Source organism: Marmota marmota, unplaced genomic scaffold (genome assembly GCF_001458135.2).
Source record: "Marmota marmota marmota unplaced genomic scaffold, marMar, whole genome shotgun sequence".
Taxonomy (NCBI): Eukaryota; Metazoa; Chordata; class Mammalia; order Rodentia; family Sciuridae; genus Marmota; species Marmota marmota.
In genome coordinates this window covers 64,805,129-64,830,276 of record NW_026000174.1, presented here as the reverse complement: position 1 = coordinate 64,830,276, position 25,148 = coordinate 64,805,129, and the positions used below count along the sequence as shown (strand labels likewise).

General features: G+C 42.7%; 1 protein-coding gene across 3 annotated transcripts; it reads left to right on the top strand.

Annotated features, from left to right (window-relative positions):
* The first annotated feature begins 119 nt into the window (after window positions 1–119).
* On the top strand, window positions 120–25,101 carry Stx5 (syntaxin 5). Of its 3 annotated transcripts, none has more exons than XM_015478121.2 (11): window positions 120–276; window positions 956–1,199; window positions 3,001–3,071; window positions 3,240–3,295; window positions 3,485–3,555; window positions 7,881–7,997; window positions 8,074–8,130; window positions 8,294–8,375; window positions 8,837–8,943; window positions 9,103–9,224; window positions 24,350–25,101. In XM_015478121.2, exons 2-11 carry the CDS (start codon window positions 975–977, stop codon window positions 24,507–24,509), a joined length of 1,068 nt encoding a protein of 355 aa, XP_015333607.1. In that variant the 5' UTR covers window positions 120–276; window positions 956–974; the 3' UTR covers window positions 24,510–25,101. The 3 variants fall into 3 exon arrangements, with proteins under 3 accessions (XP_015333607.1, XP_048644987.1, XP_015333608.1); XM_048789030.1 differs by having other exon boundaries at window positions 127–276; window positions 1,108–1,199; XM_015478122.2 differs by lacking the exon at window positions 120–276 and adding an exon at window positions 503–818.
* Window positions 25,102–25,148: the final 47 nt, after the last annotated feature.

Sequence of the window (25,148 nt, the reverse complement as noted above, 5' to 3'; positions counted from 1 at the left end):
GGGGGTCCGCTCTCACTCCTCAGGGGTGGGGTCACGGAGGCGGCCTAGCCAATGGGAGGGTGGAGTCGCGCTTGCGTCGGCAGGGGGCGTGTCCCGGCTCGCTGGTCTGGGAAAGGCGTGGCGTAGCCCTTCGTCACGGGGGTGGGGTTACGTGTAGGTGACGTGGCGGCTCCTAGTCTTTGGTCGGGTTCGGCGGCTCCAGCGCCCCGGGAGGAGGCGGTGACGGCCGAAGAGGTTGTGGCAGTGGCGACGGCGGCGGCCGGCGGTAGGAAGGAGGTAGGACCCGCTCTAAGAGGGGCTTGGCCGCCGTGTCAGCTCCGGGACAGTGGCTTCACGGGGGCGGCGACGAGCGGGGGGGAAGGGAACCGGGGGCGAGCGGGCAAGTCCTGCCGGCCGGGCTCCTGGTGAGCGAATACCTCGCCGTCCAACCAGGAAAGCCCTGTGGAGAACGACGTCGGCATTAGCTAATCAGGGGTTGCAGTCTTCCAGAAGGCGGAACTTTATAGGGGGTGGGACTTCCTGTTTCAAATAAACACCTAGAGGTTTCCCCCTCCGCCCACCGAAGTGTGTCCGCTCTCGGGGGTCCTTCGCGGTTTCCCACTGAGGGGTTGAAGGAAATCGCGGATAGGAGAGGGCCCCGTTATCTCCCGGGACAGTTGCATAGGCCAGGCTGGAGCCTTGGTGCCACGGGACCGGGCTCTGGCTTTCCCTCGGCTTCAGGACCCCGGCCCGCGCTCTGGCCGCCTGAGCCAAGTTGGAAGAAGAGTCTGAGAGGTTTCGCCTTGGGCCAGGAGGAAACAGGCCCTTTCCCACAGCAGGCAGGTCCCAGGATCCGCGGGTGGCCTTGGGCGCGAAAGACTGCCAAATGCAGGAAGGGCCAGAGGATTTGCTAGTTGAGGGGGGAGTTGTGGGGAAGGAGGCTTCCTGGGGAATGACACTCTCCCCTTCACGACAGTCCGAGGTTATGCGACTCAATGATCCCGCGGAAACGCTACGGGTCTAAGAACACGGATCAGGGTGTCTACCTGGGTCTCTCAAAGACACAGGTCCTGTCCCCTGCAACTGCTGGCAGTAGCAGCAGCGACATCGCCCCTCTGCCCCCTCCAGTGGTCCTGGTCCCACCCCTTCCTGACACCATGTCCTGCCGGGATCGGACACAGGAGTTCCTGTCTGCCTGCAAGTCGCTGCAGAGCCGTCAGGTAAGGAGTGGGAAAGGCAAGAATGAGCCCTACTAAACCTGGTTGGGGGTATATTCCAGCACTTTTAAGTGAAATAATTTTTGGGGAAACCTGATGCTGACAGGTTGGATAGGGTCCATAGGACCTACTAAGCCACAAAAAGTGGACTTGTTAATGGAAGGCAAGGACCCAGACTTTTTTTTTTTTTAAATTGGTAAGGAATTCCCTAGAGAGTAGGATTGTTATTCTAGAAGGAATACCTCGGATAAAGGTGACTAAGGTATTTGAACAATGAACAAGTTCTAGAAAGAGCTTTTAGTTGAGACACATGCACTTTGGATTCTAATTCTAGTGTACTACACAAGTTTGCTCTGCCACCATGGGGAACCTAGTTAATCCAATTGGGCCTCAGTTTTTCTATGTGTATAGTAGAGGGTCAGGGAAAGGAAAGAAGTCTTTTAGATCAGTAATTTTTACCAAAATCACTTTGGAGGGTTTTGTTTTGTTTTGTTGGTGTTACTGGTGATTAAACCCAGGGCCTTGTACATGCCAGGAACACACTCTGCTATTCAATTACATCCCTCTCCCTTTTTGAATTTTATTTTGAGACAGGGTCTCTAAGTTTCTGGGGCTGCCCTTGAACTCATGATCCTCCTGCCTCAGCTTCTGGAGTAGCCGGGATTATAGTAATTGGGAATACAGGCATGTGCTACTTTGTCCAGCTAGAGTTTTGTTTCAGTAAAGACTTTGTGAATCCAAGTGAGTCCTGAGTAACTTGTTAAAATTTTTGGTACTGGGGATTGAATCCGCAGGTGCTTTACCAATGAGCTACATCCCCAGCCCTTTTTGTTTTTTATTTTGAGTTACTTACGACCGCACTAAGTTGCTGAGGCTGGTCTGGAAATTGTGATCCTCTTGCCTCAGCTTCCTGAGTTGCTGGGATTACAGGCATAATCCACTGTGCCCAGCCTGAGTAACTGTATTTTAAAATACTTTTAAATTTCAGCTTTTGTTAACAATTTTTCACCAAGAATTTTGTGATCTCCAGGAACTTTCTAGTTTCCTCATTGATTCCCTGATTCCAAGGATAGAGTGGCTGTACTAGCCAATTTTTTTTTTCTAATAACAAACTGATTTTAATATCTGAAGTATCAGGTGCAGCATGAGCACTTGGTGACTCATAAAATGTTGCTGTCACTATTTTGCTAATAGTTTCTGTTCCCTTTCCATTTACTGACCCAATTAACTGTATGGGTCTTTGACAGTGTTTCATGTTGACTTTCATTCATAGCTTTTAGCTTGCTTACTCTCTCCCAAATTTTTTTTTTTTTTATATTTTTATTTTTTTTTTTTTTAGTTTTCGGCGGACACGTCTTTGTTTGTATGTGGTGCTGAGGATCGAACCTGGGCCACACGCATGCCAGGCGAGCGTGCTACCACTTGAGCCACATCCCCAGCCCTCTCCCAAATTTTTTTAATGTTTACAATGTATTAGACAGTTGGCTATAGTACTTTATGGCCCTTATGTTAATAGTAATCTTAATAGTAATAAGAGTAGTTAGGTTGTCTTCATTTTGTAGAAGAGGAAATAGAGATTCAAAATAAGTAACTTACCATAAATCTTTCAGTTCCTAAGTGGTGAAGTCAGCATTTGAACCCAGGTCTACTTGTCTTCTTTTCGGCTAAAATACCACTGATAAATATGAATTATCTGATGGTAGATACCTCTAGTACTAGAAAGAGTTTATTGGACATGTGAACAGTGAAAGCTGCAAATATGTAGTGGGGAGCTAAGTTGTCACCTCTTGGCATTGCTTTTCAGAATGGAATCCAAACAAATAAGCCGGCTCTGCGTGCTGCCCGACAGCGCAGTGAATTTACCCTCATGGCCAAGTGAGTTGAGATAAGATTTGTGGTGGGGTGATATAATGTCCAAGGAAGAAGTAAGCATGCAGACTGGTGACTTGGCCATGAGGGCTGGGATTGGTTTTGTTAGAACTAATGTGGAAATAGCCTATTTCCTGCCTTTTCCACGGTGTTCTCACTAGTGATTGTTTGCAGGCGCATTGGGAAAGACCTCAGCAACACATTTGCCAAGCTGGAGAAGCTGACAATCTGTAAGTGTTTTGGGATCTTTCAGAGGTGGGGTAGTGAACCAGAGAGGGTGCTCCCTGAGCTTTGTCTTTTTCTGTGTTTGTGTGCTTTGTGGTGCTAGGGATTGAACCCAGTGTCTTGCATGTGCTCTGCCAATAAGCTAATCTCCAGCCTTTTAACTCATCTGTTGTAATTTCCTGTTGTCTCTGCAGTGGCAAAGCGCAAGTCCCTTTTTGATGATAAAGCAGTGGAAATTGAAGAGCTAACATATATCATCAAACAGGTGAGCTGCTAGTTATCAGGAGAGCCAGCATTCTAATTAGATCACTTTCATCATTTTCCATTGACATAGAGGCCCGGTGCAAGTTTCTAGAGCCAGCCCTAAACATCTGTTCCCCCATTTAGTCAGTAGATGCTTACTGATTATCTACCAAGCACTGTACTAGGCTCTGGTGACACAAACATGAGGCAAAGTTCTTACTTTCAAGGACTTACTACGCAAAAGAGTGATCCAGCTCCATGATCTATACTTACAGTGAGTAGGAATGAATGATAAAGAAAAGATCTTACAAAAAGATGATTGACACAGTAGGGGGTACTGGGAAAGATTGATAGACTAGAGGGTGAAATCTGAGCTGAATTCAAGGCTGGGTGTAAAGGTAGTAGGAGAACATTCCAGGAAGATGAAGCTATGCAGAGGTGTGGATAATAAAAGGAAAAGTCTGGGCTGGAGATATAGCTCAGAGGTAGAGAGCTTGCCTGGCATGTGTGAGACTTGGGGTTCCATTCCCAATACTGTAAAAAGAAAAAAAAAAAAACAAGTCTCAGATGTTACCTGCTCAGGGAGGCGTATCCCAATCATAGTGTGGGTCCCCCCTCCCCCTTTGGTTCTTGGAATTGAACCCAGGGGTGCTTAACCACTGAGTCACATCCCCGTCCCACCCCATCTCCCTTTTTTTTTTTAATTTTGAGACAGGGCCATGCTAAGTTGCTGAGACTGGCTTTGAACTTTTGATCCTGCCTCAGTCTCCTGAGTTGCTGGGATTATAGGCATGTGCTACCACACTTGGCAATCGTGGTGTTTAATGCTCCATCAGCCCAAACTCCTATCCTCCTTACTCTGCTCTATTTCTTTTTTCATAATATTTGAACTTTCTAACATTCTCTATAATTAGCTTATTTTTATTTATTGTTTATTCCTTCCTCCCTCCTCCTTTCCCACATTCCACCTCTCAATAAAAAGAAAGAAAAGATACATGAACACACAATACCAGGTTTTTTTTTTTTTTTTTTTTTTTCACAGATGTACCCCAAGGGCTTATAAGTGTCTAGCATCTAGTAGGCACTGATTGAATAAGTGATTCGCAGGAGACTGGAAAGATAGTTTGGTGACTGCTTATGAAGAATAATGTGTGCTATGCTAAGGGCTGTGGAATCATCTTGAATGCTGTGGGCTGCAAGTGGAGTCTGACTTGGAATATGGACAGGGCAGAGATGAGGAAGGAGGCTGCTTTGATTGTCCTGAATAAAGATGATGATGATGATGACAGAGGCCAAAGGGCAGACCTATTCCATGCTGGTGGAAAAAAGAGAGTTCCTCTAACTATTGGGGTTTTATTGTTTATGCATTTAAGAAGCAGCCTACTAGGTTTAGAAGGGCTTGAATTCAAATAAGTCTACCGTTTAGATTGTGACTTGGGTACCTCCTAACTTCTGAGCTTTAGTTCCCTTATCAGTAAGGAGGAGATGATGATGATGCCTACCTCACAGTCCTCTTTAAGGTTCATTTGTTTCCTTTAATCACTAACATAGTTGAGTGACTTTCAGGGCTGTGACTACTGTACCTAGGGGGATTCCTATAGGCTAGTCTGGCTGAAGAAGGGACATTTAGACCCAAATATGAAGGAAAGTTCATCCAAAGATCTGGTGGGAGCATATTCCAGAAAGTGGGAATGTAGTTTGTAAAGTGGGAACAGCAAAGGGAAAAGATCCAAAGTGTGGGTAACCTTGAGGCACAAAGGGAAAAGGTCCAGAGTGTGGCTACAGCCCAGCAGGTGAGGAGACTAGATGGTGGCAGGGGCTAGACCAGAGAGCCTGTACAAGCCAACTAAGGAGATGGGTCGTATTCTAAATTTAGTGGTAAAAGCTCCTGGGAGATTGGTATTTTTGGTTTTGTTTGTTTTTTTGGTACTAGGGATTGCAGACAAATGCCTTAGCACTGTGCTAAGGCATTTGCACACTCATCTTCTAAACCTAGCACTGGTAGGACCTGGGTTCAATTCTCAGTACCCCATAAAAATAAAGGCATTGTGTTGTGTCCATCTATAAAAAAAAAGATATTCTTTCTCTCTTCTCTTCTCTTCTCTCTCTCTCTCTTTCTCTAAAAAAAAAAAAAAAGAATAGCTTTTAGGTTTTTGATCTGAGCATCTGGTGTATAGTGGTGCCATTTACCAAAAATGAAAAAGAAAGAAGGAGAAAATGGCTGTTTTCTTTTTTTCTTTTTTGGTACTGGGGATTGAACTCAGGGGTGCTAGAGCCATATTCCCAGCTCTATTTTGTACTTTATTTAGAGACAGTGTTTCACTGAGTGCTGAGATGCTGAGAGCCTGGGTTTTTGCTGAGGTTAGCTTTGAACTCATGATTCCCCTGCCTTGGCCTCCCGAGCTGCTGGGATTATAGTCATGCGCCCCCGTGCCCTGCCAAGAATAACTTTTTTTTTTTTTTTAATATTTTTTAGTTGTTGATGGACTTTTACTTATTTATATATGGTGCTGAGAATCAGACCCAGTGCCTCACACATGCTAGGCAAGCACTCTACCACTGAGCCACAATCCCAGCCCAAGAATAACTTTTTTTTTCCCCAAGAATAGCTTTTGAGGGTAAATTAAAACCTGTTAAGTAAAAGAATTTTCTTTGTTAAATTTAAGGACAGAGATAAAATTGAAACACTCTCAGCATGTTACATGGCACACTGTAAACAAATACAAAGCAATTATGGAGTTTTGTGTTTCAGTGTAGTTTTGGCACTAGACATCAAACCCAGGGCCTCACACATGGCTAAGCACTTTCTCACTGAGCTAGCTACATCTCCAGCTCAGTCATAATGTTTAATAGAGTACTAAGTACACAGTAAGCACTCAGTAGATTACATTTGTATGGTAGCAAATAGCTGGGCTAAGGAGATGTGAGTATGTGATTAGGTGCTTCTCACTTGGGTGCCGTTGTGGGCAGTGGTGCCTTTTTAAAGCCAGAACCCTAGGGGAGATTTTGTCAGGGAGAAAATTTGCAACCCTCCTGCCTCAGCTTCCTAAGTAGCTGTGCATCCCAGCACTCTGTTCTCTTGCTCTCTCTTTTTTTTTTTTTTGGCAGTACTGACTGAGTATCATCAAACCTAAGGCAAACATTGAGCCACTGAGCTATATCCCCAGCCCTCTTTCTTTCTTACCTAAACTCGTTACATGGATTCTGGTGTTGCATCTAAGACCTTCTACAATATCCAAGAGAAAAATTCAGAATTTTTCTTTCTAGTCCTGTGCCACTGTGTCTAGCTCTAGCCTATTTATTGATTCATTTATTTTGGTTCCAGAGATTGGACCCAAGGATGCTTCACTCTTTTTTTCATTTTTTTTAGTTTTTGGTGGACACAACATCTTTGTTTATATGTGGTGCTGAGGATCGAACCTGGGCCGCATGCTTGAGCCACATCCCCAGCCCCATTTTTTAAGAAATTTTTGAGATAGGGTCTCACTCAGTTGTTGAGGCTGGCTTTGAATTCACGATCCTTCTGCCTCAGCCTCCCAAGCTGCTAGGGTCACAAACATGTGCCACCATGCCTGGTACTCTGGCCTATTTCTTATATTCATTATTTATTCTTGACCACCTCCTCTCCCCACCATTTCCTTATGGGGATGGAACCCAGATGCTAGCACATGCTCAGGAAGTACTCTACCACTGAGCTACTACATCCCTAGGCCACCTCTTTTCTTTTCTCACCCTGGGACAAACTTTCTTGGTCACTTGCTGGCTGCCACCTCCATTTTCTTTGTCTCACTTGTCCCTTGGCAGGCTGGTTTGGGGAGCAGTTGACACACTGGTGTAGAAAGCATGGCTCTGCTACTAACTCACTGTGTGTGACCTTGGACAATTCACAGTTTTACTCTTGCTGTAATATTACAAATTCTTTGTGTAAAAATCATTTTGTTGATTGCTCTGGAAAACTTTGGTGCCTTCAAGTCCTCCCTTTTCCTGAGTATTGTACAGGTGCTTTGTTGGACAGCATGCTCTGGGTCCAAGACTTGTCCTGTGAAATGGTTTTGTAGCCTCACAGGGTGGAGCAGGACATAAGTAGAGGGGTAAATGAGAATCAGTCACCCATAAATGGATGAGGCCCTACTTTGCGTTTTTCTGGCTCTTCTCTGCAGGTACTGAGACAGAGCAAACACAAGAGCTTGGAAAATTCTAGCAAGCCCTTCTGATCTGACTGTCTGGGACACTCACTCCTGCTAGTAACTTTCATCCTGCCTTCCCTGCTAGAGATGGCCATGGATAGAGACGCTGGCTGAGGACTCCTTGGTTAATACTCGGTTTTTCTATGGGCTCTTTTACCAGGACATCAATAGCCTCAACAAACAAATCGCTCAGCTTCAGGATTTTGTGAAGGCCAAGGGCAGCCAGAGTGGCCGGCACCTGCAGACCCATTCCAACACCATTGTGGTCTCCTTGCAGGTGGGACCTTGGGGATGGAGGGAGGGAGTGAGAAAACTGGATTTTCTTTGCTTGATTCTTTCTCCTTTTCTTCTAGTCAAAACTGGCTTCCATGTCCAATGACTTCAAATCAGTTTTAGAAGTGAGGACAGAGGTGAGAGGAATCTGAAAAAAGGGATAGAAATGTGGGAGTAAGGGCCCAAGAGAAAATGGAAAAGGGACAAGTTCCACAGGGTCATGGGGCTAAGAAGAGGGATCTCTTTAATATACTCACTTACAGAGGCATCAGGACCTTTGCATTTTTTCCCTAACCCCAGAATCTGAAGCAGCAGAGGAGCCGGCGGGAACAGTTCTCCCGGGCGCCTGTATCAGCCCTGCCCCTTGCCCCCAACCACCTGGGTAAGTCACAGGCAATATGGGAAGCCCTGGTGGCTACTCTTGGTTACTGTGGCTGTGATGGCATCTAGAGACAGGTATTGGATAGGAGAATGGAGGGGCCAGGAATTTGGTAGGCATTTCTCAGATGTCAGACTTGATTATGGGGATTCATTATCCACAATTAGTCTTCCACATTCTCTCTGTTGGGGGTGAATTCAATCATTTAGAGATTGAATTAGAGTATCTAAATGTTTTGTGCTCTTATTCGCATTCTCTCATTTAATTGTCACAACCACCCTTTGAAAAAGCAACTATTATTATCCCCATTTTACAGGTGAGGAAACTGAGGCTCAGAGAGGTTAAATGATCTGTCCAGGGTCACAAGGCTAGTAAGTGCCAGAGCTGGGATTCAAATCCAGAGCATGTGGGCTTTGAACCTGCCTTTAACTATTAAGATGTGCCATGTCCTCTTTCTTCTGCAGGGGGAGGTCCTGTGGTTTTGGGGGCAGAGTCTCGTGGCTCCAGGGATGTAGCCATTGACATGATGGACTCCCGGACCAGCCAGCAACTGCAGCTCATTGATGAGCAGGTACTCAGGCTCTAAATTGAGGAGGATGAGCTCTTCTGTTCTCTGTGGGTCCCAAGACAGTGGAGCGTGCCATGGGTGGAATGGCAAGCTGGGAAAGTCCTAAAGACTCTTCCCTTGAAGAAGCTCATACTGCTAATTTGCTCTCTTCCTCCCCTAAAGGATTCCTATATCCAGAGTCGGGCAGATACCATGCAGAACATAGAGTCTACAATTGTTGAGCTGGGCTCCATCTTTCAGCAGTTGGCACACATGGTTAAGGAACAGGAGGAAACCATTCAGAGGTGAGGCACTGGCTTATCCCACATAGAGGAGCCTTCTTTTTCCTGTGGATTGGCATCTTGAAGTACCCAGTTTGATGTCCTTTGGAAGAGCAGAGTGGAATCTGCCAGCACATAAGGCCCAGGTCACCTGCTTCTGCTCACTCATTAAGTATTCGTTGAGCACCTGTTCCATGTCAGGTACTAGTCTAGGTGCTAGGCCTACAGTGAGGAATCCCTGTATAGTGAAGACTCTATAGCATGAAGCTCTCTCTGTAGTGTCTATATGGAATTTGATAGAGTGGGTATGGACAGCTGCTAAAAAGAACTTAAAAGCAAGCAAATTTCAGGTACTATAGTAAAAAGGGCTATGCAGAGACTTAAGTGGGATGATATCTTAAGAAAAGTGACTTGAGAGCTGTAATCTCATTGCATGCCTGTAATCTCAGTGGCTTGGGAGGCCGAAGCAGGAGGATTTGAACTCAAGCAGGAGGATCTTGAGTTCAAATCCAGCCTCAGCAATCTGGTATGGCCCTAAATAGCTTAGTGTCTCAAAATTAAAAAGAAAAAGAAAGAAAGATAGAAAAGTGATTGAGAGCTGGGTGTGGTGGTGCTCACTGATAATCCCAGCTACTCTGGAGTTTGAGGCAAAAGGAAGATCCCTTGAGCCCAAGAGTTTGAGAGTAGGCTAGGTAACATAGTGAGACCCTACCACAAAAAAGAAATAAGTAAAATACAATAAAAAAGAAGGCCACTGACTGGGTACATCACAGATTGAGTGGCAGGGAAGGCCACTCGGAAGAAGATAGGATGTTTATTTTGGTTAACTTTTTTTTTTTTTTTTTTTTTAAGAGAGGGAGAGAGAATTTTAATACTTATTTTTTAGTTTTCGGCAAACACAACATCTTTGTTTGTATGGTGTTGAGGATCAAACCCGGGCTGCATGCATGCCAGGCGAGTGCGCTACTGCTTGAGCCACATCCCCAGCCCTGTTAACTTTTTAACTAAAACAATTTTAGAGGAGGAAAAGTTTATTTGGGTCTAATGGTTTCAGAGGTCTTATTCCAAAGACCTACTCTGTTCCTCAGGGCTTGAGGTGAAGGAGAATATCAGGTCTGAAGTGTATGGTGAAGGAAAGAAGCTGAGAACATGGCACCAGGAACCAGAGATAGAGTGACAGAGATTCCCTCACCACAGACAAAATATATACCCCAAAGGCACCCTGCCCGCAATGATTCACCTCCTCCAGTCATACCTGCCTGCTCTACAGTTACCACCCAGTTAATCCCTGTCAGTGGATTCATGCACTGATTAAGTTAATGTTCTCATAACTGAATCATTTCACCTGTAAACTTTGCATTTTCTTACACATGAGCTTTTGAGGAACACCTAAAAATCTAACCATAACATTCCCCTTGGCTCCCAAAAGCTTATGCCTGCCTCACATGCAAAATGCATTTAGTCCATTTTCAAGAGTCCCCATGGTCTCAAAAGTTCCAGGATTTCCTAAAAGTACAAGTCCAAAGTCTCCTCTGAGACTCAAGGCAAACTCTCAGTGTGAGTCCCCATAAAAATCAAAAGCAAGTTTGGTGTGGTGGCACAGGCCTATAATCCCAGAGAGGCTCTGGCAAGAAGATCACAAGTTTGAGACCAGTCTCAGCAACTTAGCAGGGCCCTGTCTCAAAGTAAAAAAAAAAAGGGCGGGGGGGGGCGGCTTGGATGTGGCTCGATGGTGAAGCACCTCTAGGTTCAATTCTAGGAACAACAACAACAAAAAATCAAAAGTAAGTTATATATATCCAATATGAAGGCACAGAGTAAACATTTCCATTCCAAAAGGGAGAAAAGGAGAAATAGGGATATACAAAGGAGGGATGGGGCCAAAGCAGACCAAAATTCAGGTGGGCAAATAAATCCTATAGTTCTGTGTCCTGTTTCTGGGGCACATAGCATCTTGATATTCTCTGCAAAGGGTTTGTATAGCTCTGTGCCTGTGGCTTTGGTGGTGGCAGCTTACGTGGCCTCTTTCTCAGCTTTCTTAGGCAGACATTCCATGGTACTGGCATTTCTTAATCTCAAGGGTCTCCACTGCAGCTTTGGTTTCCTTCTCACATCTCCATGCATAGCCTCTCAGGGGCTACCTGCAGACTCTGACCCTGGAGCTCTCTGCCTGGCCTCCCAGGCCTTTGGAATTTTGGTGGAAGAGCTTCCATAACCGCCTAATTACAGCATGGACAGCTGAGGATGGTGAAACAACTTCCTAGCACACCCCCGCCCTCACCCCCATGCTGGAAGTGGTCTCTTTTCAAAGAAAATTTTACTTTTACTCCCTGGAGTATGAGATAGGTGTTATTTTGCCAATTCCTGAGGTATGTCCTTAAGCCGTCTTTCTTATTGTCTGGTCAGAGCCTTTGGTGTTTCTTTAGTGGCTGTAATGGTGTTAAAAACCACACATTCCAGCCAGGCACAGTGACTCATGCCTGTAACCCCAGCAGTTTAGGAGGTTAAGGCAGGAGAATCACAAATTCAAATCCAGCTTCAGAAATTTAGCAAGGCCCTAAGTAACTTAGCAAGACTCTGTCTCAAAATTGAAAAATAGAAAGGGCTAGAAATGTGACTCAGTGGTTAAGCATCCTAGGTTCAATCCCTGGCATCAAAACAAACAAACAAACAAAAAATTCCCACACATTTCTTAGCCCCAGATTTACTCTCACTTTTCTGGCTAAACTGCAAGTTTATCCAGTCTTTCTTTTTTGCTTTCTATTCCTAATTATCACAATAAACTGCTGCCAACAATGCCCATACCACCAACTGAATGCTGTGCTGCCTAAAAATTCCTTCTGTCAGATTATTTAGTCCATCACCATTAAATTCAGTGTCACAGAAAGTCTCAGGATATGGGCAAAAGGTAAACAGCACATGAATGGCCTCTAGTCAATTTCCAATAGAATTCTCCTTTTCCTCAGATCTCATGAGCCCAGTCATAACTGTCTGCAATCCTATTGGCATTCTGGTTTTCTGAGCTCCCTTAATGGGTAATTCCATTTAAAACATTCTAAAGCTTTTCATCACTAGACTTTCCAAATTTTCCTCATACAAATTCCAAAAAGCTTCTGAATCACATGGTTCGGGTACTTACAGCAGCAAACCCATTCCTGGTGCAAATTTCTGTTTTAGTCACATTTTTCATTGCTGCAACCAAAAGACCTGACACAAACAATTTTAGAGGAGGAAAAGTGTATTTGGGTCTAATGGTTTCAGAGGTCTTATTCCATAGACCTACTCTGTTCCTCAGGACCTGAAGTAAAGCAGAATATCATGGCAGAAGTGTGTGATAGAGGAAAGCAGTTGGGAATATGGCACCAGGAAGCAAAGAGAGATGCAGAGAGACAGAGATTCCCTCACCACAAATAAAGTACAAAACCAAAGGCATGCCCCCAATGACCCAGCTCTAGCTACACCCTTACCTGCCCTAGTTACCAGACAGTTAACCCCTATCAGTGTATTGATGCACTGATTAGGTTAAGCCTCTCATCACCTAATCATTTCACCTGTAAGCCTTCTTGCATTGCCTTACACATGAGCATTTGGGAAATGCCTAAAATCTAACAATAACATTATTACTGCCAGGTATGGTGGCATACACCAGCAAATCAGGAGGCTAAAACAGGAAGATTGCAAGTTCAAGACCAGGCTCAGCAATTTAGGGAGGCCCTAAGCAACTTGGTGAAACTCTGTCTCAAAATAAAAAATAAAAGGGGCTGAGGATATGGCTCAGTGGTTAAGCACCTGATACAAAAAAAGTTTACAAGATTTGACTGTGTGTGTGTGTGTGTGTGTGTGTGTATGTGTATCTGTATCCCCAGTTCTAGGGATCAGACTTAGGTCCTTACACAGGCTAGGCAAACACTGTACCACTGAGCTACACCCCTAGCTGAGTCTCATAAGAGGATTAGCTGGGCATGGTGATATGTGCCTGTAATCCCAGCAGTTTGGGAGACTGAGGCAGGACGATTACAAGTTTGAAGGCAATTTAGCTAGGCCCTAAGCAACTTGGTAAGATCCTGTCTCAGATAAAAAACAAAAAGGGCTAGGGATGTGGCTCAGTGGTTAAGTACCCCTGGATTCAATCTCCAGTACTTAAAAAAAAAAAAAAAAAAGAATTAATCTTTCGGTAACATTGTAGGTCTCTAGGACAGTACAGAAGCAGGGAGATCATTGCAGAGGCCTTTTCAGTAATTTAGGCAGGAGATCATGATAGCAGCGGGGATGGTGGTGAATAGTTATTTCCACCATGTGGCCTGTGCATTGGTTTCATTAATGAGGTTCTTGGCATAAAAGTTAGCTAGCAGAGATCGAAATAAACACACAGACTCAGTTACCTTTTTCTATGACCAGGTCCGAGACGGCTCCCCTCTCTGGCTCCAACCTCGAACCACCCGTAGGGCAGCAAGGATTACTCAGGGCTAGCAGGAGAGAGAGAGAGCGAGCACGCCAGGGAGTAGCCTTTTATTGGGGAACAAGAAATTCAGGGGATAATTCCATCCAATGAAGGTTGGGGGGGGCCGCACTCCAAGGACAGGGTCAATGATTGGGCCCCCCCGGGGTCAGTGGTCAGTCACACCCCCACACAGACGAGACGGGTTCTCTCATCAGGAGAGGGCCGGGAAAATTCCGACACAACCAGAAGCCTCAGACCCAAACCGGGAGTCACCCAGTCACGCGTGAGGATGGCTCTCTACAGTTATTTATATATAAAGTTTAAGGTTATCTGAGCTAAATAAAGAGTATTAAAGAAGTGGAACTGGGTATGGTGGCCCACACCTATAAATCCCAGTAGCTGTGCAGGCTGAGGCAGAAGGCTCACAAGTTTGATTCCATTCTTGGCAACATAGTGAAACCCTGTTTCAAAAATTTAAAAAAACAAAGGATTGAGGAAATAGCTTAGTGGTAGAGTGCTTCTGGGTTAACTCTCTAGTTTAAATTAAAAAGAAAGAAAAGAATAGAATAAGGGCTGTCTACCTTGGGTGGAGTAAGTGTAAGGAGAAAATAAGCTCCTTAAGTTCAACACCTCCAACAATACGTTAGACATTTAAGTGGAGATATTTAACAGACTGATTGCTATATGGAGATCTGGAAAGAAATATGGGCAGAATTGGATTTTTTTTTTTTTTTTTTTCTTCCTCAGTACAGGATATTGAACCCAGGGGTACTTTGTTACTTTTATTTTGAGACAAGGTCTTCTTAAGTGGCCTGGATCTTGCAAATCTTCTGCCTCAGCTTCCCAAGTAGTTGAAATTATAGGTTTTTAATCACAGAATTGGACTTTGAAACTGAATAGGGAGTACATAATAAAGAGGAAAAATGAAGCCCTGAGTTCTCCTGGGCCATATTTTAATTCAAGTCTTAATTCTGGGAGAACACTAAAAATGAGACCAGCTGGGAAGGAAGAATAAAAATAAATATAGTCCTAGGAGGCAACAAAATGAGTAAAGGAAAGAGTGTCAGTTGGGATAAATGTTGCTGACAGGCCAGCAAGATGGAAGCTGAGAATTTAATCAGTGTTTTATTTTGTTCATTAACTTTTCCTTTTTTTTTTTTTTTTGGCACTAGGGATTGAACCCAGGGACACTTTACCACTGAGCCACATCCCCAGCCTTTTTTACTTTTTATTTTGAGACTGGGTCTCTCTAAGTTGCTGAGGCTGGCCTTGAACTTGAACTTGTGATCTTCCTGCCTCAGACAGGAACTGATTAAAATTCGTTTTCAACTCCATTTAAATTTATCTGTTGGGGGCTGGGGATGTGGCTCAAGCGGTAGCGCGCTCGCCTGGCATGCGTGCGGCCCGGGTTCGATCCTCAGCACCACATACAAACAAAGATGTTGTGTCTGCCAATAACTAAAAAAAAAGAAATAAATATTTAAAAAATAAAAAAAAATAAATAAATTTATCTGTTGGTATTATAGCTATTTGTTATTGACATTTTTTAAAAATGCTTGCTTTAGAGATTGTAGTATGCATCATTAGCTTTTCAGAGTTACTTTGTATAAAATGAAAGAACTTTGCCATCTTTTCTCTAATCTTTAAGCTATGTATTATCATATTTGTTGCATCTACATAATTTTATATAAATCTTACAGTACACTATTATAATTTTTGTTTTAAAGGTAAGTGTATTTAATGAAACTAAGAGGGGAAGCTATTCTCTTTACTGTTTCCAGTGCTTTCTTCTTTCCTAAAAATATCCAAGTCACCTTTGACATGACTTCCCTTTAACTTGAAAGAAGCACTTCCCTTAGCACTTTTGCAGCAGTACAATCTGCTGGTAACAGATTCTTTCAGTTTGTTTTTATCTGAAAATGTATTTACTTGCTTTTCTTTTTTTAAATGGTGCTGAGGTTGATTCCAGGACTTGTGGGGTACTCTCTTATCTTTGGTTTTTAGCAGTTGACTATGATATATGTAGACATGGATTTTTTTTTGTATTTATTCTGGTTTTTTTTTTTTGAGGGGAGTGTTTTCTGAGATTCTTAAATCTGTGAATTTATGTCTCTCACCAAATTTTAGAAGTATTTGGCCATTACATTTTTCTACCTCTTCCTATTATCTTTATCTGAGAATACATATGTGTATATACATATTCTATTTTTTTTTTAAAGTATTTATTTATTTATTTATTTTTTAGTTTTCAGCAGGCACAACATCTTTGTTTGTATGTGGTGCTGAGGATCGAACCCGGGCCGCACGCATGCCAGGCGAGCGCGCTACCGCTTGAGCCACATCCCCAGCCCTACATATTCTATTATATATATGTCTATTCCTTTCCAATGTTCTCGTCAGTCTGCTGTTAAGCCTATCTTGTGAATTTTTAACTTCATCTATCATATTTTTCAGGGTTGTTGATTTTTGTTTTTATTTTTGTTTTTTGTGGTGCTGGGGATGAAACCCAGGGCCTTGTGCATGCGAGGCAAGCACTGTACCAACTGAGCTATGTCCCCAGCCCATTTTTCAGTTTTAAATTGCCATATGGTTCTTTCTTCCTTTCTCTGTGTGTGTGTGTGTGTGGTGTTAGGGTTTGTACCCAGGGCCTCTTGCTGGGTAAGCACTTTATCACTGAGGTGGAACCCCAGCCATCTATAGCTTGTGTTTATATGCTGAAATTTACTACGTTTCAGTCATTACGAGCATTTTTCTCTAGGTTACAATAACCACTTTAAGATCCTTGTTTGCTAATTTCCAATATATGAGTTATCCTAGGTTTTGTCATACTCTTTGCCTTGTTTTGAATATAGGTCAGATCACACTTTCTTATTTCACTGAATGTTTACCAATTTTTTGTACGTCATGATTGATACATTATAGAATTTCTGTTTCCCTAGAGAATGTTGACTTTTTTTTTTTTTTTGGTGGTACTGGGGATTGAATCCAGGGTCTCACACGTTAGGTAAATGCTGTACCTCTGAGGTACATCCGGATTCCCAAGAACGTTGACATTTGTTTTTGCAAGCAATTAACTTGGCTGAACTAGGGTAGCTGATTTTTACATTTTGTATAATATTTCTAGTTGTTATTTGTGGAATGGGTTGGCCAGTAGGACCTACCTAGCCATTACTGGAATCAGAACCTTGAAGAGTAAGAAGAGGGCATTGGATTCAGCTATATAGATGTTCATGACTTTGATTCAGGTTCAGTGGAGGAATGGGAAGAAAAACCTGAATGAGCTGGGTGTGGGGGCACACACCTGAAGAAGAGGCTGAGGCAGGGTGATCACAAATTCAAAGTCAGCCTCAGCAATTTAATGAGGCCCTGAGCAACTTAGTGAGACCCTGTCTGAAAATAAAAAATAAAAAGTGCTGGGGATGTATCTCAGTGGTTAAGTGTCTCTGGGTTCAATTCCTGGTACCAAAAAAAAAAAAAAAAAGGACTAGAGGTGTAGCTCACTGGTAAAACTCTCCTTGGTCTACCCTGAGGAAAAAGGAAAAAAGAGAAAGAGGCCAGAAGCGGTGGTACACACCTGTAATCCTATAATCCCGGTCACTCAGGATACTGAGACAGAAGAATCTCAAATTCAAGGCCAGCCTCAGACACTTAGGGAGAACTTGTCTCAAATAAAAAGGGCAGGGGATGTAACTTTGGGGCATAGAGCCCCTGGGTTCAAACCCCAGTTCAGCAAAATAGATTAGATTGTTAAAGGGGTAAAACAATCAGAAAAAAAGTAAGAACAGAGCAAAAGAGTAATTAGAAAAAACAGACAATTCTTTCGAGGAGCTTTGCTTCAGAGTTAGCAAGTAATGGAGCAAATGTCTGTGGGAGAAATGAATCAGAAGTAGGTCCTTTTTGAGCTAGGCACATAGCTCAGTTGGTAGAGTGCTTGCTTCGCATGCACAAGGCCCTGGGTTCAATCCCCAGCATCACAAGAAAAAGAAAAAGAATTAGTCGCTTTTTGTGGAAAGAAAGTAGGGAGAAAGGGAGCTTTAATTTTTTTTTTTTTCAAATGCTTCTGGACTGGGGATGTGGCTCAAGCAGTAATGTGCTCCCCTGGCATGCGCGGGGCGCTGGGTTCGATCCTCAGCTCCCCATAAAATAAAGATGTTCTGTCCACCGAAAACTGAAAAATAAATAAATAAATAAATAAATTTCAAATGCTTCCATATTGTTAGTTTAGGTTTTATTTATAAAGAGAGCAAAAGCACAGTTTGACAGAATCTGTAGCATACTAAGGGACAAGCATTGAATTAATTTTATTGTTCTCTATTGAAATGTGTCACATTGGGTCTAATTTATTTTTTAGCACCTTCATTCGACATATTGTTTCTTTTTTTTTCCTTTTTCTTTTTTGTGGTGCTGGGGATTGAACTGAGGGCCTTATACATGCATAGCAAGCCCTCTACCAACTGAGCTATACCCCCAGCCGTGGGCATATTGTTTCTTTAATGAAGACATTAGCAATTCTTAAAAAATAAATAAATAAAAATAAGGAATTAGTTGCCTTTTGTTAATGAAAAATTTAAAATTCACCAAAAAGTTGAAATAACCATATTAAACACACATATATCTAGCACCTAAATTCAAAAGTTGTTAACATTTGGCTGCTTATCTTTTATTTTTCTGAACCATTTCAGAGAGACTGCAGATATCATGATACTTTATCTCTAGATACTTCAACAAGCTTCTCCTGAGAATGAATTTGACAAAAACCATAGGCTGTTACCACATCCATGAAAATTAACAATTTCCTAATATTATTTAATATCCAGGCAGTGTTCAGATTTTTCCATTTGTCCCCAAGCTGTTTTTTGTTTTTACCTTTTTTTTTTAAACCATTGAAAGAAATATTTATTATTGGTGGGAAGCAAGACAATTTTACAGAAGAATGTTCTGGAAAATTATGGAAGCTTTTGCTCCCCAGCTCTGTTACTGACTCTACCAAGATGCTCATGGGATGATGCAATCCCCATGCTTACTTCAAAAGTGGGTATATTAAAGAGCTTTTAGAGATCCTGAGATCTGAGAGAGATTAGTGTCTGAGCCTCTCAGTTTGCAGGAACATGGTGGCTCCCTGAGTCTGTTGCAGGATAGACTACACTTTCTGGCTGTCTCGGGGCTTGGGCTGCTGAGGTCATGACAGACATGAAAGCTAGCAAAACAAAGGCCTTGCCTCTGCAGCTGGGTCCTGTTTTCCCCTCATGGGCCCCTGGGAACAGATGCTTCTCACAAAGCTGACTCAAGGGGGAAGGAGATGCTCTTTTGGAAAATGCCTCCTGGTACCAGGCTTGGAGCAGCCATCATCAAGGATATCTCAACCTTCTCTCCACTGGCAGCTGAATATACATCTCCCTATGTGCAGGGCATTTAACACATGCTGTCCTAGAGTAATTATCTTTTTTTTTTTTTTTTTTGAGTAATTATATTTTCAAAAGCATCCCAGTTTGGGTGAAAAATTATGGCTATCATCCTACAGTGACAAGGCCCTACATGTTTATGTATTCTGCTGCCTTGATTGCCAAAACAAAGCATACCTCAAACTCCAGTGGGGTTAAGTAAATTCAGAATGGGTGGCAGAGGGCTCCTAACATTCTGATGTAGTATGACAGACTGGCAGAAGCCTTATCTGGCAGCCCCAGGGTCTTGGGCAAGCCAGGAAGCCAGGTAACTACTCTGGGACATATCCTGCCCAAGTTCAGATAAGCAGGTCAGAAGGTCATGGAGCATCCTGACTCCACCCAGTCTCTGTGGGCAGAATATCTGTATGTTCTTTCTCTAATGCTCTGCCTAAACTTTTTTTTTTAATGGTTTTTATTAATTTTTGCCGTACTGGGGATTGAGCCCAGCAGAGCTCTACCACTGAACTACATGTCCAGCCCTTTTTTCTTTTTATTTTTTGGTACAGGGAATTTAACTCAGGGACACTGAGCCACATCCCCAGCCCTATTTTGTATTTGATTTAGACACAGGGTCTCTCTGAGTTGCTTAGTGCCTGACTTTGCTGAGTTGCTGAGGCTGACTTTGAACTTGCAATCTTCCTGTCTCAGCTTCCTGAGCCGAAGACATGTGACACTTGCCTAGCTGCTTTTTATTTTGAGACAGGATCTCACTAAGTTGCTCAGGCTGCCTTTGAACTTGTGACCCTCCTATCTCAGCTTCCCAAGTACCTGGTATTACAGGTGTGTACTACTGAACGCTGCTATAATAGCTTTTTTTTTTTTTTTTTTTTAAGATATATTTTTTAGGGCTGGGGATGTGGCTCAAGTGGTAAGGTGCTCGCCTGGCATGCGTGGGGCGCTGGGTTGGATCCTCAGCACCACATAAAAAAATAAAGATGTTGTGTCCACCAAAAACTGAAAAATAAATATTAAAAATTTCTCTCTTAAAAAAATGATATATTTTTTAGTTGTAGTTGGACACAATACCCTTATTTATTTATTTATTTATTTAATGTGGTGTTGGGAATCGAACCCAGGACCTCGCACATGCTACGTGAGTGCTCTACCACTGAGCCACAACCCCAGCCCTATAATAGCTTTTAAAAAATCAAATTCAAGCTGGGCATGGGTAGTACACGCCTGTGATCCCAGCAATGTGGGAGACTGAGGCAGGAGGAGCGACAGTTCAAAGCCAGCCTCAGCAACTTAAGAGAGGCTCTAAACAACTCAGAAAGATATCCCCCCACACACACACACAACAGATTTCTCTAAATAAAATTCAAAAAAGGTCTGGGGATGTGGCTCAGCGCTTAAGTGCCCCTGGGTTCAATCCCTGGTACCAGCCCCACTCTCCCATCCCCCACCCCCCACTCCAAAAAAATCCAAGGGACCAGGAAAGACTAAACTAGTTTCAAGGAAACTTCCACCCCACTCAGTACCCTGCCTTCTCATCTGTTACCAGCTCCTCTTACAGCTAAATCCTAGACTTATAAACTGGATCCCTTTTCCTCTAATCTCCTCAAGGACATCATTTGTTTTGTTTAAGGTACTGGAAATTGAACCCAGGGGTGCTGTACCACTGAGCTACACCCCCAAACCTTTTTTTTTTTTTTAATATTCATCTTTTTTTTTTTTTTTTTTTTAAAGAGAGAGAGAGAGAATTTTTTTTAATATTTATTTTTTAGTATTCGGCAGACACAACATCTTTGTTTGTATGTGGTGCTGAGGATCGAACCCGGCCCGCACGCATGCCAGGCGATCGCGCTACCGCTTGAGCCACATCTCCAGCCGCCCCCAAACCTTTTATACTTTTTATTTTGAGACAGGGTCTCATTACATTACCTAGGTTAACCTTGAACTTTTTATCCTCCTGCCTTAGCCTCCCGAAGTAGCTGGAATTACAGACGGGCACTACTGTGTTGGGCTTAAGCACTTTCTTGAGAAACCTAATTTTTAAAAAATTGTTGATAGATCTTTATTTTACTTATTTATTAATATGTGGTGCTGAGAATCGAACCCAGTGCCTCACACATGCCAGGCAAGTGCGCTACCTCTGAGCCCCAGCCCCAGCCCCAGCCACTAGAAACCACTAGTTTGTGGGGTTGGTTTTTTTTTTTTTTTTGGTGGTGCTAGGGATTGAACCCAGGGCCTTGTGCATGTGAGGCAAGCAATTTGCCAACTGAGCTATATCCCCAGCCCTTGAGAAATCACTAATTTAATATGAAATTCAATGAGTAGATTCCCAAGCCTCAATTTATAATCTCTGTATGTAAGACCTGAGAATTTTTTAATTTTTGAGAAACTAAAAAATAGGTGGCTTTTTCAACATAATTACCTGATCTAATGTTACTGGATCATTTTCTTTTTTGTAAATAAAGATATCAAATACAGAAAAGTTGGGAGGATAGTTTAATGAAGACCTTTATTCCCTCAGGTACAGTTGTTGTAAAAATTTTTTCTCATTTGCTTCCCCTCCCTAGTGAATCCTTTGAGAGTAGGGCAAACATTATGAAAGTTCATCCCCAGATTCTTCAACATGCCCCTTGCTAAAGGTAAAGGTGTTCTGAACAGTTACAATGCCATTAACATAACAAAGAAAAGTAACAGTAGTTTCCCAACACTTCATACCTGGTCCATATTTGGATTTCCCCAACTGGATTTTTTTTTTTTTTTTAAGTTTTTAGTTTATTTTCCTTCAGATCAAAACCCAGACAAGACTCACACCTGCTTTTGATTCTTATGTCTATTTTGTATTTTTAATATGTCCTTTTGTATTTTTTTTTGGTGACAACACAAAAGGTTTTGGTTCAGTGTTTCCAGGTAATCAGATTAAGACCAATTTTGATGTGATGATTGCATTAGTGGATACTCAGTTGATGAGGGTTATTCCTTTATTGGTGATGCAGTTTGGTCACATGTTTAAAGTGGTGACCATCAGACTTAAGTATCTGTGGAGTGATGCTTTGAATTGGTGTGAATGTTTAGCTTCTACCACACAGTGATTCTTGCTTGTCATTTTTTAGATTGTGTAAAATGGTGATTTTCTATCATTTCTTCTATACTTATTATTTGACTTCTGTAAAGGAGCTTTCTCTTATTTTAAGTTACCACTATGGAATTGTTAGGGGTTTTTTGTTTTTGTTTTTATTCAATATATTATAATCCATTAGCATAATTTTTTTTTTCTTTCTGGTACTGGGAATTTATTTCAGAAGAACTCTACCAGTTAGCTATATCCCCGGCTTCTTGTTTTTGAGAAAGGGTCCTTGCTAAGCTTCTGAGGCTGACCTCAAACTTGTGATTGTCCTGCTTCAGCCTCCCGAGTACCTGGGATTACAATCCTGTACCACTGCTCCTAGTTTGGCATTATTTTTTTATGATGATCAAGTTTCCTAAATCTGGCCCTACGGAGCCCCGCTTCAGGTCAGCTTCTGTGTCCTCTTAACATGATTCCCTTATTCTTTTTTTAGGGGGAGCAGGGTACCAGAGATTGAACTCAGGGGCACTTGACCACTTAGCCACATCCTCAGCCCGCCTTTGCATTTTATTTAGAGATAGGGTCTCACTTAACACACCTCACTTTTTTGCTGAAGCTGGCTTTGAATTTGCAATCGTCCTGTCTCAGCTTTCCAAGCCACTGGGATTATAGATGTGTGTCGCTACACCTAGCTCAGATTGCATTTATTAAGTTTATCCTTTTTTGTTAAGCACAGCCATTCATAATTGCCAAGAAGAGCTTCATTTGGTATAACAAATATATCTACACTGAGAAATGTAATTATGTCCTGAAGCTAGTAAACCTTAGTTAGCCTCTTCAACATAAAAAATGGAATCACAGTTCTTATGACTGTCTTCCCAAAACCTTGGACTTGGAGCCATTGGCCATCTATTCCTCTTACTTTCCAACTGGATTGCCAGACCCCACCCAATCCATACTTACAGCTCACAAAAATCTTTGTTCCCAGGGACTTCCTTTGCAAAGGCCAGAGTTTTTTTCTTTCATGCACCATTGAATGATAGGGGATATTTTATTTGAAATTTATCCTTAGGCAAAATCAAATAGCTATGGTGTCACTAGACAATATAATCTTATAGGACCACTATGATAAATACTACCACTGTAAATTGAAACATTATTGTTTGGTACCTAATTATATTTTGGTTTTAGAGTTGCATATGCAGGTCGGCTGCCAAGTGTTTTTGCTTTGCTCAATAATTTCTCAAGAAATTGTTCCTCTGAGGACTTCTCTGTTCTTGGGAGAGAATTTCCTCTGTCTACAGCTTTTCTTATCTTCTGACTTCCTGTCTATACCATTTAAGTTTTTCCTCCTCTCTGACTCGGAATGAGGATATCCTGAGTATAATGGTCTGTGAACTTTTTCCCCTTATTGCAAATACTGTACATGCCCTGGGGATCCTGGTGTGCGCCTATAATCCTATCAGCTTGAGAGGCTGAAGCAGGAGGATCACAAGTTTGAGGCCAGCCCGAGCAACATAGCAAGACCTTGTCTCAAAATAAAAAGGGCTGGGGTTGTAGCTCAATGGTAGAGCACCCCTGGGTTCAATGTCCAATACTACGAAAATAAAAAAAACAAAAACAAAAACCAGATACATGTTTATTAGATTAAAAATGAATAAATACAGCAAAATTTTAGCAAAAATTTTATCTAATAATTTGGGGGCTTATGTGGGTTGGGGACTTCATACCAACTCATTGCAGACAGTCTAAGGAGCGAAAGGATTTGTGTTTCTCATTTTGCAAATAAGGAAAAATAAGGTTAAATGATTTAGAGATAGAATAAGTGGGAGAACTGGTCTTCAAACTAGAACCAAGAAATACTGCCCTACAAGAGCCTTTTCTCTTTTTCTTTCTTTTTTTTTTTAAATATTACTACTTGTTAAAGTCCTTACCAACTTTTTATTTTTAAATTTTTGTTGGCTTATTTATTCACAGGTACCTACACAAAGCAGGAGACACTGTTGTATATCTTTATTTATATATTTGTGGTGCTTGGGATAGAACCCAGGGCTTTATGCATGCCAGGCAGACACTCTACCACTGAGCCACAGCCCCAGCCCCACAAGAGCCTTTTCTATAAACAAACATACACATTTTTTATTTCTACATATTGTGACCATCTTTTCCATGTCAATAAATAAGACTTCAACAGCATGTCTTTAATCCGGTGTCCTTTTGTTTCCTTCCCTCCCGGCCCTGTTCCCAGGATCGACGAGAACGTGCTAGGAGCCCAGCTGGATGTTGAGGCTGCCCATTCAGAGATCCTCAAGTACTTCCAGTCGGTCACCTCCAACAGGTGGCTTATGGTCAAAATCTTCCTCATCCTCATTGTCTTCTTCATCATCTTTGTGGTCTTCCTGGCCTGAACCCTCTTCACTCTGAGGCACTCCATGGGGGTTTGGTACTCTCCCAGAAGGGCAGGTGGCCAGTGCTGCCACTGAGCCTATGCAGGGTGCTTGGGAGAAAGGCCCTGTGTTTCCCTGGAACTGCTAAGAATGGCCACTGCCCCTGATCCCCCACCCCTTGCCTTTGGCCACCCCGTACTCCCCCTCACTACCCTCAGGCCCATGGAACACATGTGGTTCTGGATTTGGATTCTGCTGTGAAGTGGCTGGAAGGGAGTAGAGACCATCTGGGGGCTGGTGAAGGAGGAGGTTTTTTCCACCAGGAGATTTTTATAAACCCTCCCCAGTCTCTCCGAAAGGAACTATTGGCAGCAAGGGAAGATGATGCCCCTCCCTTCCTTCCTGAGAGTGAGGAGAGGAAGCAAAACTGTCCCAGGGACCAACTTACCATCTGGGTTAGAACTTGGCCTCCTTCCTCTCTTCATTATGTGAGGCAAGGGGCCCTGAGCCCTTCAGCTGCCTGCACAACCCCCGACTTTGGCTGCTGGTGACTCGATCTGCCAAATGCGCTACAGCCCGTTTCCTCTCAATTACAGCAAGACTGTCAGCCTCACTAGCCTTGTTGTCATTTCTGGGTGGGAGCGTCGAAGGGCTTCAGCA

What these genes read in the sequence shown, in the direction of transcription:
- Stx5 (XM_015478121.2), top strand. Translation starts at nt 975, where the DNA reads ATGATCCCGCGGAAACGCTACGGGTCTAAGAACACGGATCAGGGTGTC. An exon ending in GCTGGAGAAGCTGACAATCT is followed by an intron (nt 3,296 to 3,484) that starts GTAAGTGTTTTG and finishes TTGTCTCTGCAG; the next exon opens with TGGCAAAGCGCAAGTCCCTT. An exon ending in TAACATATATCATCAAACAG is followed by an intron (nt 3,556 to 7,880) that starts GTGAGCTGCTAG and finishes CTCTTTTACCAG; the next exon opens with GACATCAATAGCCTCAACAA.